This window comes from Bacillus rossius, chromosome 2 (assembly GCF_032445375.1).
Source record: "Bacillus rossius redtenbacheri isolate Brsri chromosome 2, Brsri_v3, whole genome shotgun sequence".
Classification (NCBI taxonomy): Eukaryota; Metazoa; Arthropoda; class Insecta; order Phasmatodea; family Bacillidae; genus Bacillus; species Bacillus rossius.
Genome location: NC_086331.1, coordinates 92,135,114 through 92,147,537, shown reverse-complemented (window position 1 = coordinate 92,147,537; position 12,424 = coordinate 92,135,114). Strand labels below are relative to the sequence as shown.

At 34.7% G+C, this 12,424-nt stretch overlaps 1 protein-coding gene across 1 annotated transcript in view; it reads left to right on the top strand.

Annotated features, from left to right (window-relative positions):
- LOC134529460 (dedicator of cytokinesis protein 7) overlaps positions 1 to 12,424 on the top strand; it is a 262,141-nt gene that overhangs the window by 63,434 nt on the left and 186,283 nt on the right. The window contains exons 8-9 of the mRNA XM_063363592.1: positions 3,609 to 3,777; positions 9,062 to 9,255. Coding sequence (XP_063219662.1) covers positions 3,609 to 3,777; positions 9,062 to 9,255 — 363 coding nt within the window. The remainder of the gene's footprint in view (positions 1 to 3,608; positions 3,778 to 9,061; positions 9,256 to 12,424) is intronic.

The window sequence follows — 12,424 nt, the reverse complement described above, 5'->3', positions numbered from 1 at the left end:
GTGTAATTAGGGCATGGGTGGAGCCTAATTATCATACAGTGGATAGGTGTTAGAGCAGGCTAGAAGCAGCGGGTCAACAATAGGCCAAGTACTGGAGATGGCCTGGCCAAAAGATCCATGAACCCCGAGATCTCTTCACACTGCTGTACCAGCACCGGAGTTGGAATGGACATATTGATACAAATAATGTTATGATCTAATTTAAACTAAGGGTTTTGTAATATATAGACAGAAATGTTTTTAATTTTTGGGAAAAGTATGAGGTTAATTTATATGTTACTGGATTTGATACATGTATTTGGTCAATGTGGAAGAGTAGTTAAGTACGAGTAATATTTAGCGGTATGTAATAGCACTTAAGGTGAACCAAGTAGGGGCTACTCTATAAAACAGGTGATGATAGTTATCGGTCTGCTGTAGGGCATAGATAAATTATGATATATTACAGATACCAACTACTTTTTGTGTTATTAAGAAATAATCTTTACAAATAAAAAAAATTGTAACATTTACTGGTATTCTACCTATAATATTTTAAAAGTAATCATTACATTTTAGTGATTATTATATTTTTGTTATTTTTTTAGTTTGGCAATGTACTTGCTATGCTATAGTAAAACTTTCCATGCTTTCGTAACAATATTTGCACTTCCACGTACATTTAAGATTTTTTTTATTTGAGTTCTATGATTGCACATAATTTTTTTTTTCTCTAGTGAAGTGTTTCTATTTGGATTCATTGTACTTGGCTCGTGTGCTTATAAAATGGGGGGAAAATGTGTTGGAAGATTGATTATTGAAATGAAATGATAAAATGGAGAAAGAGTATGAAATTAACTATTTATTTACATTGTTACACTCCAAAGACCGCCGGACTAGCTCAGATATTTTACGTTTTGGTCTTCAAAAGTGTAACTCACAAGGTACACTTGCATATTCGGATGCTGAAAAAGTGAGTTTATGTTTCACTCAGGAAAATAGTTATGGGCAATTGTTGAATTCAATTATATCTCTCGTACACAAAATGTTTTTCACTGATTATTTATTTATACCTTACTAATTCACGAGACATTTGCCGCCATCTTGCGACAACATTTACAAGTTGAAACAGTATTTTACTTACTCACAAACAAGCTTCATTAATTTGATTCACACGCTGATTGGCCGAAAATTGAATATTAAAACCGTTCGAAGTTAAGTCCCGCAGTTGCACTCAACTTTCGGTACAGTGCCAAAGGACAATGTCCTCGGAAACAGTGACCAACTTTGGTAAGTCCTGTTTTGGGCGATTACCGACGACTGTAGTCACTAAATTCTAATTGTGTCAGAAAAAACGAAAATAAGGTTGATTATAAAACCGGTGACGCCCGGACCACAGTCGTGAAATTTACTCGTTACATCTTCATAATTAAGTTGTGAGCCACCTACTCAACTAACCACCTCCTCAGTCGCTGTTCAGTAGATGACTGAGGAACCAAAACGACACACTGGTCTCAGGAGAGACCAAGGATTGCACCATGATGTAACTTTCGGCCAATCACAGCACAGTATCCAGCACTCCCTCCAACACCAGCCAATCACAGAACAAATTACAATACATGAAAAAACCCTGTACGCACAGAACTCGGGGCTTCCCTTGATCTGTCTCTTTTCAATTTCACATCAAAATCGGGGACTCCCATTCTCATTCTCTCTCCCACACCGTGAGACAGCAGTTATCACTCAGTTCCCACGCAGTGGGGGAATTACCGTCTTTATCTCGGTTGGCGGGGAAGCACTGTTTCTTTCTCACTCACACTTGCAGACCTCTCATGCCTCTCTTTCTAACCATCACACCAGACACAGTCCCTTGTTCTAGAATTATGCAACACGTTAATTAAAATTAAGAACAGCAATCATTATACAAATTACTTGACAAAATTCAACTTATTGAGAAAAACCTGAAAAAGTAGGCCTGAACAGGCAAAAATCTAGTACAACGGCTCATTTGTGAATAATTACATAAAAAATAGGAATGATTAAAAATGTGTTAAAATACAAAATACCTTTTTAAAACACGTAGTACGAGCAAATAACATATATTAATATTCATAATGTCTGATTATACTGTTTCATAACATATACACCACTCAAAAAACATTGACTTATTAATACTTACATATACAGAAAAGAAGTTTAAAAGAAAATTATTTAGCTAGGAGGGCAGGGTCTTGCAACGTTACAACATTTATTACTTAACTAATGCTTCTGTTTGCACAAGGAATCCACTGAAGAAAATATGGCGGTGAAATAAATGTTACATTTCACATGAGTCTAAGCTAGATGCTGACGGGTGTAGCTATCTCAAGCAACATAAAACTCTCAAAAAGCAATCGTCAAATTCAACCCAGAAATTAAATCGAGCACACCAGTTAAATGCTATTTTAATGAAAAGAAATCTCCTGATTAATAGCTTTGAACATGCAGTTATTTTGTAGACTATATAAAATATGGATATAATATTTCTCTCTACATATGTTAAGTGAATTAGAAATTTTTCTTTGTCAATTATATTGATTTTGTTCACTTTTTGAATGTTCTTTGTTAATGAATTACTTAATGTTTAAATTGTACCGTATTTACCCGAAAATAATATGACTCTGGATATAATGCCACCCAAACATTTTGGTTACGAGTTTATGAAAACTTTACTTTACAGGTAAAAATCACAATTCAAACACACAGAAATTTAAAAATTATTCCATATCTGCTACAGTTTTTCTGTTGCCACTTTGATCAGTAGAGTGATTTACATAGTCTTTTTTGAAACGAAAAAATTGAGTTTTATGATTGTAGTTCAAAAACCATTCGTCAGAAAGCGAATAATGCTGTTATAGATGGTAGTTGCCTGGAAGAGTGAAAGAGAAGGGGAACTTGGCTAGCAGCCACAGTGAACTGACTCTCACTTCCCTTTCATGGCATTCAAAAGTGTTGTTCTGTTTATCTGTCAGGCCAGCTGACATCCCCTTTCATTCTCCCGAGTACCAGAAAGCCATAAACTTGAGGGGACTAAAGTGGGATAAGTGATGTAGTTCACAGGCAGATCGTGTAGTCTTTCAACTAAGCGTAGGTTCAGAAGGCAGTAATTAACAGAAGTCTAAAGTGGCTTAAGTGACACAGTTATGAGTCAGAGTGTGTGGTTTGCAATATCATAATGCGACTCAGTTTTGTTCAAAATCCTCACATATTAGTCAGGTAAATACGGTATGCAAAATGGAAAATAAACTATGAAAATGAAATGTTTGTATGTACATTTTAAAACAGACTGGCAGTTCACATATTTCAGTTGACAAAATATTAGTAAATTTTTCAAGTAATAATGTTTTTTGGAAGGTTATTAGAATTATTATAACTGAGTAGTTATAATCTACTTGTAATTTTAATTAGTTACATTTTAATATCAGTAATTGGTACTTGTAATCAATTACAGAACTACTAAGGTACTTGTAATTGAGCTGAATGACAATTTTCCAGTACTTTCCCCAACACTGTTTATGGTGTAGCTTAGTAAGTTGTGAAAATAATTCTTTAAACATGTTTAAACAACAGGTGATTTGTTATGTTTTCAGAATAGGGAGAAGGTGAAAGCAAATGTGGTTGCCGCAACTGAGAGGTTGGGGAAGTACAGGATGCCTTTTGCTTGGACAGCCATCTACGTTGTGAACATCATCAATGGCGTTAACAGCATGGAACGTGATTCTGCAAGTGACAAGGAAATAACTGGTTCCAACAGTTTAGGTATTTAAAAATGGAATTAGGTACATTTATTTATGCATCATTCCACTATATGAAAAAACATAATCTTCATAGCCAAGTGCCAGTGGTCCAACATTGTCTTCTTGGGTCTATAAATAATAGGTAGAAAAAAATTGGGTTCTATCCAGAAAAAACAATTTTTAAATGATGTGGCAAGAATTTCTGGTTGTTTTATTGCTAAATGAAATACATTGTTCTGTTGTGAATTTTTATGTACTGGATCAATTAAATTACATTAAAATTTTTAATTGTAATATCTCCTTGGCGTAGGTACACCACAAGCTGCTCTTAAGGCTGTAAGATCATGGATAGGTTCTGTTATTTTAAGAGATTTAAGTTAATTTAATTTTAAATAGATCTAAAGGCACATTGCTACTGTCTAAGTTTTGCTGACTAAGATGTTCATCCTTATCTCTATCCACATTACTTAAGTATTATTTTAACCTGAACATGTCTGCCTGATTATGTAATCACCAAACATTGTTTTTTTTTAAATTTTCGACCTTGGGGTGCTTGAAATATATGTTCTGCTGAATTATGATCCTGTTTTAATTTTTTATACTGTGATCTTTATTCGTATTTGCTTTTCTAGAGTATCATTTTAACAAGAATGATCTCAGCTGTTACAATAAAACTGTTTCATAAATAAATAAGTAGTGATTGGTCGGTCCCTGTACTCAGTTCTCGGTTCCGCCGGTTCTCAGCCAATTAACTGGCACAGAGAACTAAATATAATCCCGGTACTGGTACCACGGAAAGTATAACAACTAAACCTTTTTCCAGTGAAAATACAATAGACTTCCGATAAATATGCCATGTGGTATATTGCCGGTGGCCCACACTCACATGTCTTTTAACTTTTCTTCAAGCCCCATGTGACAAGTGAATGGCTTGTAATTCTTTGAATATTGCAGGCGACAATGACAAAGGGCAATTACCCTTCCCTTCCTTCATCGCCTTGCGCTAGCCAGCCCACCTAGATGGCAATATACTTTTAAAAATTATCAAAAAAATAAACTACCATGATTTAAATTTGTCTAATACTAGTTAACTGTAGGTATTACATACATCATTTGCAGCTTTACATCACTTATAACTAGAGACCCAGAAAAATCGCAACTCATGAAGTTGCGAAAAAAATAACAAACTATTAAATAGTAGGAAATATCGTTTAATGAAAGTTAAGTATGTTTTAAAGTGTTTTTGATTTGGAAATCACTCTTGAATTTATTTGTAAATGTTTTTTTTTTTTTTTACAGAATTTTGTATCTATTCATGAGTATCCTCAAATTTTTAGTTACTTGATTTTTTCTTTAATCATAAAATAAATAGGCACAAATGCACTAAAACAATGGTATGCTAAACCATAGATATGGTACACTGTCAGATATTATGGTACACTATATATAATTCAAAATTATGGTATGTTACTGCAGATTATTACTGTAGCACTGCATTGACAGTGGGTGGCAGAACTAGCGTTTGAAAAATTATATATCTCACTTGTGCACTTTTTTTTTAACTTTAAGAAAAAAAATATTTTTATTAACACCTGTTATATAAGTAACGAAACATTTTTAAAGCGTATCAAAATGAACTCCCGTCACTGGTGTACAGAAGCTGCCTTCAAGCAAGAAAGGAAAGATAACCAAATATCTTGGAGGCCCCGTGGTGATTGAGCACTAATAACAAAAACTTACTTTGTTCCGTCCACTCACCTATGCTCAAAAACCCTTTAAGGTCATAAGACTGGTAATTCACACCATCTCTCTCATTCTTTCAATACTGGCTGGCCGTTTTTTAAACACTTCTACCCCCTTCTACAATAGGATGTTTTTCCCTTGTTATTCCCTTCTGACATGCCTGGTAACACCAGCCTCAGCACTTCCACCCCAGTAAACTACATTTTTCCCAGCCACAGATTTTTAAGCCAAACGACCCAATGACAATAATAATTATAGTATTCTGAGGGGTTGGGTTTTGAAAGACAAATTCATTATTTCATTGATATAAATATCTACTCGCTTTAATTCAATAAGTACCAATTAAAATTAACTTCTTTGAAAATATTTTGCTGTAAGTATAATATAAATGGGATTAATTGTTTTACATAAATTATTATGTTATATTCATATAAATTAACATTTCACTTGGTTTTTTATGTATGTATTTTGTAATAATGACATTTATTTTTTACTAGAATATTTTTTTCAGTTTTACCCAAGAATTTTTGGTGTCTGTTATCCAAAATTTTATAAGACTTAGTACTCATGAAATTTCTGGGTCTGTACTTATACTTATAATTCATACACCATATCATGTATTAATATATAATATTACTAGGAATGGGACGAATCCACATTTTGGTCGAATCCGAATCCTTGTTCGAATCCTCAGTGTTTGTCATCGAATCTCGAATCCAGTCCTACACTAAACTTCACCACATGTTTTTTTTAAAAAAAAAATCACACCTTTATTTTAATAAATTACATAGGCCTATGTATTAAAAAAAATCACATGTGTATTTATAAAATTATAAAATAAGTGCATAGTGTATACACCTGATATAAAATAGAGACAAATAACCTCAAAAACCACACACGTAAGTTTGCATCTGTCTAATTCTCTGTTAAATTAATCCTTCCTATGTTTTCAATAAAATACGTTTGTATAACAGACACCATTTAAAAAAAGTTACATTTTTTTCTGAAATGTTATATTATTGAAGGTTGGAAATGATCAAGTAGTTATGCTAACTGACAAAATGCAGCGTAGTTTATCTTATGTTTGTGCTATTTCCGTTACCTTCATAATATAGTTTAGGTATACAATTTTCTAGAGCTGGGCGAACCTCAGTTCTCTGGTTTCGAACCGAACCGAACCGAACCTAACCGAATCGAACCATAGCAAAAAAATTTTGAACCGAGCCGAGCCGAACCGAACCTCATACAGAAATAATTGTTTTGAATTTAAATGAACTGACGACCAGCACACATATGTTTAGGACTGAATCACAGACAGTAGGTGAAGTAGGCAAAAAATGACCCTAGGTACGATGACTGGTGGGGGAAGGGTGGTGCTAAAAACTCACAAAACAGGGTGATGTCTTCCACGGTCTGCCTGATGATTGACCAGGCGAAGCGCGACGTGGATGATCTATGATTCTCAAAACAAAAAAAATCATCTACAATGACTTCTACATTACTACTTCAGCTATATTTACGTGGACTGACTAACGCCTAAACACTACTATGTTGGGAAACATCCCTTGGCTAATCTGATCACATCTTCAGAGAAACGGCGAGGCATCCCGATGACGTTCGTTCTATGCAGTCAGTCCTGAATCGCGGCGCGCAGTACAATAAGTTAGAGATGCTGAGACTCGTAATTAAAAGCGTCGTTAACGGAAGAAAGGGGGTGGCTTCTGCTCTCGAACTGAAAGGTTCCGAACATTACCGAGGTGCTTGTCGAGGAAAGGCAGACTTCGATACCTCGAAGTTGTTGGTACTGCCCGATGTCAGCGCGACCTACCGAGGTGTGGCTGAACTGAGTAGAGATCAACTTGCGCGGGTCAGCTGATAGTAGCATTGAGGCTTATGGGATGGACTAAGCCCGTGCTCTGGCGGCTTGAAGGGTGACTACTTGAACTGGTTCCTGCGGGAGGCGCCAGAGGGCAGGCGTTCCGCGGGCATTCAAACTCTCAGGGGAAGAGATTTGCAAAACTGCCGCTAGATGGCATAAGTATATACTTCATGTACTTCAGTCGTGGCCTTGGGGAGAGGTGGCGCCTGGCCGGGGTTACCGGCCGGTCAATGACCCGGGGCTACGTTCCCAGAAAAACCTGGAGAGGGGGAGGGGTTAAAACTACGGTGCCAGTGGGAAAGTCGGTCTACAAGACCCGTAGGCGTGACTATACTTTGGCGAAGATGATTCGCGATCATGCTAAGGAGTGCCGGCGTCAGGCGAGCTCTTGGAACTGCCCAGTCTTGAGAGTTTGCAGTCCTTAGCAGTTCTCGTCACGAATTGGGGACGAATTACAGGAGACGTCCGTGCGCCAAGGCGGGATTAATGGGATCGTCCTGCTAGCTCATTGAAAAGTAGCTGCTGGGAAAATTAGGGGAGACGAATCTGACAAAGGATGGATTGGAGTGTATAGGAGGAGGAACAAGTTTAAGGTCATGCAGTGGAGGAATACTTGGAAACATTATTTAAGTTGAAAAAAAAAATTCAAATTTGAAATTGCGCCAAAACCACTAGTTGGCGGCACAAATGCTGTTTGTTAGGTTGTGCGCTGTCTTAAACTGAACAAAAAGCATTTTATTACCATAATCCTACCATCTATACAGGAACTGTACATTGAATCAAACTAAAAAGTGAATATTTGGCATAATTATAGTTACTTTTTTGCTAACACATTTAAAATTTTTTTACGTGAACATTAAATAAAATGTCTACAAATATTATCCGGAGTTCCACATCAACGAGGGCTGGATAAACAAGATTTTACTGTATTTATTACTAGATATTGCTGCGCCACAGGATGTCGGTGCAGTGCTGCTCCAACATCTAGTAACACATGAAGCAACTGTGCTACCTAGGAGCTAGGTGACTTGTTTGTGTTCTAATTATGGTAAAGTAGGGTGCTGATAAGTCATGTCAAATAAACACCATTTATTAGGGTCTACTGTATATTTGGTGTGACTTGAAATAGTGTGGAAGCTAACCTAAAACTGAGAACTGAGAACCAGGAACTGATTTTTAAGAACCGGAACAGAACCGAGAACGGAAAAAAAAACAGAACTGACACTTCACTATAAATAACTACATATTTTTATTTGTAAACAGTGAAAAACCACCTCATAAAATGTATTTGTGTAGTTTGTTATCATTGTACTTCTCAGAACATGTTAACATATCAAACAAATTATATTACATTAGTAAAAATTCTAATTGTTCATCAAGAGTCCTGCAAACATTATTTTTGTGCAACCTCGTGATTAAAATAAACTATCTGTATACAATTTTCTCGGTTTAAGTCCAAATGCTGAAAGATATGGTCATATATTTTCTGTTAAAATTAAAATTATGCAACATGCTAAAGAAAATAAAACCATTGTATAAGTAGAGGCATACTTTTATATAATTTTATAAAACCTGATGTCATTGCATTTGTATTTGTTTCAAGGTGTGATGTGTTTCTTTCTTTTTTGACAATAGATGTTAAAATGAAAGTACAAAAAAAGATTTATTTTTTTATGTTTTGCAGACAGAAAGTCTAGTGGCAGCAGCTTTGACCAGTTCAGGAAACGTGCCAGTGATATGGGTTCTCTGACACGGCGAGGTTCTCTTGAAAGGCGCACAAATTCAGAGAAACGACGGAGCTGGTCTCCAGAAGACTGTAGTTTGAGCTTGGATACTTTTCGCCCTGTCACTTTAACTGTTTCAAGCTTCTTCAAACAGGTTAGTCATGACACAGCTGGATATTGCCAGAGTAAAATTTATTTATTTGGTTAAGATGCATCTTAATCTAAGAAATTAAACATTATCTTACAACACTATTTTCATTGTTTGTAAACTGGATATCGTTGGCCCTGGTTTTCTTAGATTATTAAGAGGCATGGAACTGTCGTACCTTTTGAGGCTTTGGAGCAGGCAATAACAAGGATACTGTAAAACCCTTTTTTACAATAATTCAAAAAAAAATTTTTTTTAGTTGGCTGCCATATGATATAAGCAATTTGACTTCAAAACATGTTTTCTATTTAACTTGACCTTGTAACTCGTAGCCGGTGGACATGTGTGTGCATGCTTACCATTATTTATGTTTGTAAAATTAATAAACGTCACTGATAGTGTACCCGAGTCAGTTGTTGATACTTCTATCGCTGATCAACCTGAATTTATGTAGTTTTTGTTGCCCTAGAATAATGAAATAACTTTATACATCATACAAGAAGACTCCATGAATGTCTTTAAATCACCTTCCAAAAAGACAGGATCAAAATAATCGGTAAGTCAAGATCACGTTACCATGGATAATTTAAATTTGATGAACTAATTAAAACTGTAAAATCACTTAGCACAAAAGTCTATGATCTCAAATGTAAGAATTTAGTTCTTGTGTTACTGCTTATTAATGCAAGATCAGAAACTAGAAATTAAGCATGAAATAACCAATATCAAGAAAATTCTTCAAATCAAAAATGGGTCTAGTACATCATAATGCCAAATAATCAAGCAAAACAAAAAATCTGATTGTGTACTGTCTACAGTTGTCGCCGGTATCAGTGGCCTGACCAGTGACTCACTTTCAACATAGAGAAAATGTGTGACATCATCAGTGGTAAGAATAAACAGCGCGTCAACGAAGAAGGTTTCATCTTGGTGCAACACTCGCACAAGTCTACGACCAATGGAAACTCAAAGCCAAAAACAACCACTATGAACTTAAGAAAACTCCCATGAAAGTAGGTATGAGAAATATTTATACGCTGAGAACCATTGCCAAACCAACATATAAAAGAAGAAAAAGCTCTCTTTGTTACTAGTTTCAAGCCATCAGATCAAGAGCAAGAAGTTGTCGGTTACATCACTAACGAACTTAATCTTTCGCACCAAGCGTAATACACATGCGTTGTTCCATATACCAGTTCTGGAAGAGGATTTCAGTAGAATAAACAATATTGTTTTTTGGCCCAACAGCTGTCTAATTAGCTCATTCTACGGGAAATTGCATCAAGATCAAATTGCCATTCTAAACATATCAAAAGATGTCCATGAAAAGCCAGTAATACTAGCCAGATGGCTACCATAATGTTAGAGTATTTAGAACCAAATCCACAGAATTTTATAAATTCCCAATATGACATAATTTGTATTACAGAAACCATTCAATGATTGTAGTATAAACTCTTACTATTTTATGGATACTTATTATATATTTAAAAAATACAGGAATTTGATACTCACTACGATGGAAAGAGGTGGTGGTGTATTGATTGCAGTCAATAAGCACAAATTCTCATCAGTAAAGTCTATTCAGAACTATGATAACCTTGGAATAGAAGTTGTGTGAAACAAAATTAAAACTGCTCGGAACAATTTAATAACTCTAGGCAATATCTATGTCCCCAAAAAACAACTCAACTACTAATACCTATGCAATGCATTTTGAAGCCCTAGGAGAAAAACTTGACAACTATTACGATAATCTGATGATACTAGGTGACTTTAATGTACCTGGTATCAATTGGTTCAATGATCATTCTTTCAATGATCATACTTTCAATGCCAAGGCCCATTATTTTCATGATTATATTTATAACATAGGATTGTTACAGTATAATAGAACCCAGTCTTCCAAAAACCTATTGAACCTCTGTTTTTAAAATCTACCTCAATGTGAAGTGCTGAAAGCAACTGAAATACTTGTCAATGAAGATCTAATCCTTCCTGCTCTGACAATCAAAATCTTCATCAGTGTTAAGTCTACAAATAGTACTACAGACTCCATCTTTAGGAACTATAAAAATGGTGATTCTATTGGTCTATATAATTCTATCAAAAATCATAACTGGTTCAAATTCTACAATATATCTCATGTGAATGCTCTAGTTAAACAGCTAATTTCTTGTGTATTTGACAAAATGAGTTCTTTCATCGCAATATCTAAAAAAAAAAAAAAAAAAAAAAAGGGCTCTCAAAATATTCGTATTGGTTTTCCAGAGAGTTAATTCACCTCTTAAAATGAAAAAAAAAAAAAGAAAAAAATATATATTTTCATAAAAACTACAAAAGAAATAAAAACATAAATGTTATACATATTTTTCATATGATTGAAAATTATTAAAAAATCTAATCAAGCTCGATAATTTACATTGTACGTAGAGGATGAACAATAATGTAAAGAATAATTCAAAAACATTTTGGAGATATGTAAAAATTATGAAAAATGGTTACTGTGAACTTCAGTCTTTAAATTTGAATGGGGATGTCTCAAGTGTTCTGTATTTGCTATCTAATGTCTTTGTTAATTATTTTACAAGTTCTATGTACCTTCCACCAACAAACCTCACTTTGCAGAATTTAATGAAAATTTCAACACTATTCCTGTTTCTTACATTTATGAGAGTCTGGTCCTTTGGGCCATAAAATCTTTAAAATTTATAATGTCAACATTCCCTGATGGCATAGCAATTTACATCTTTAAAGAATGTTCTAGTTTATTAATACCTCTACTTAAACATATTTTTAATACAATTTTAAAAACACAAGTTTTTCCTTCTAAATGACAAATAGCAAAGGTTCTTCCAGTCCACAAAAAGGGAAGTAAATTCATGTTTTAAATTATACATCCATCTCATTACTAAATGGTTTTGCAAAAAACATTTGAAGTAAATTATTTTCAAACAAATTAATTTCCAATAAAAAAATAGATTATCCTCCAATCAGCATGGGTTTAGAACTGATATGACTACCACCACAAATTAGCTCACTTTTCTCAATCCAATGTGCAATACCAGGGAGCTGGTTGATGCCTGTTATAGGCCAGGAAACAAAGATTTCAACCTTGAAAAAATTTGTCCAAAGCTGAATTTTTGCACCATGGTAAAATCTGCTATGCTTAATA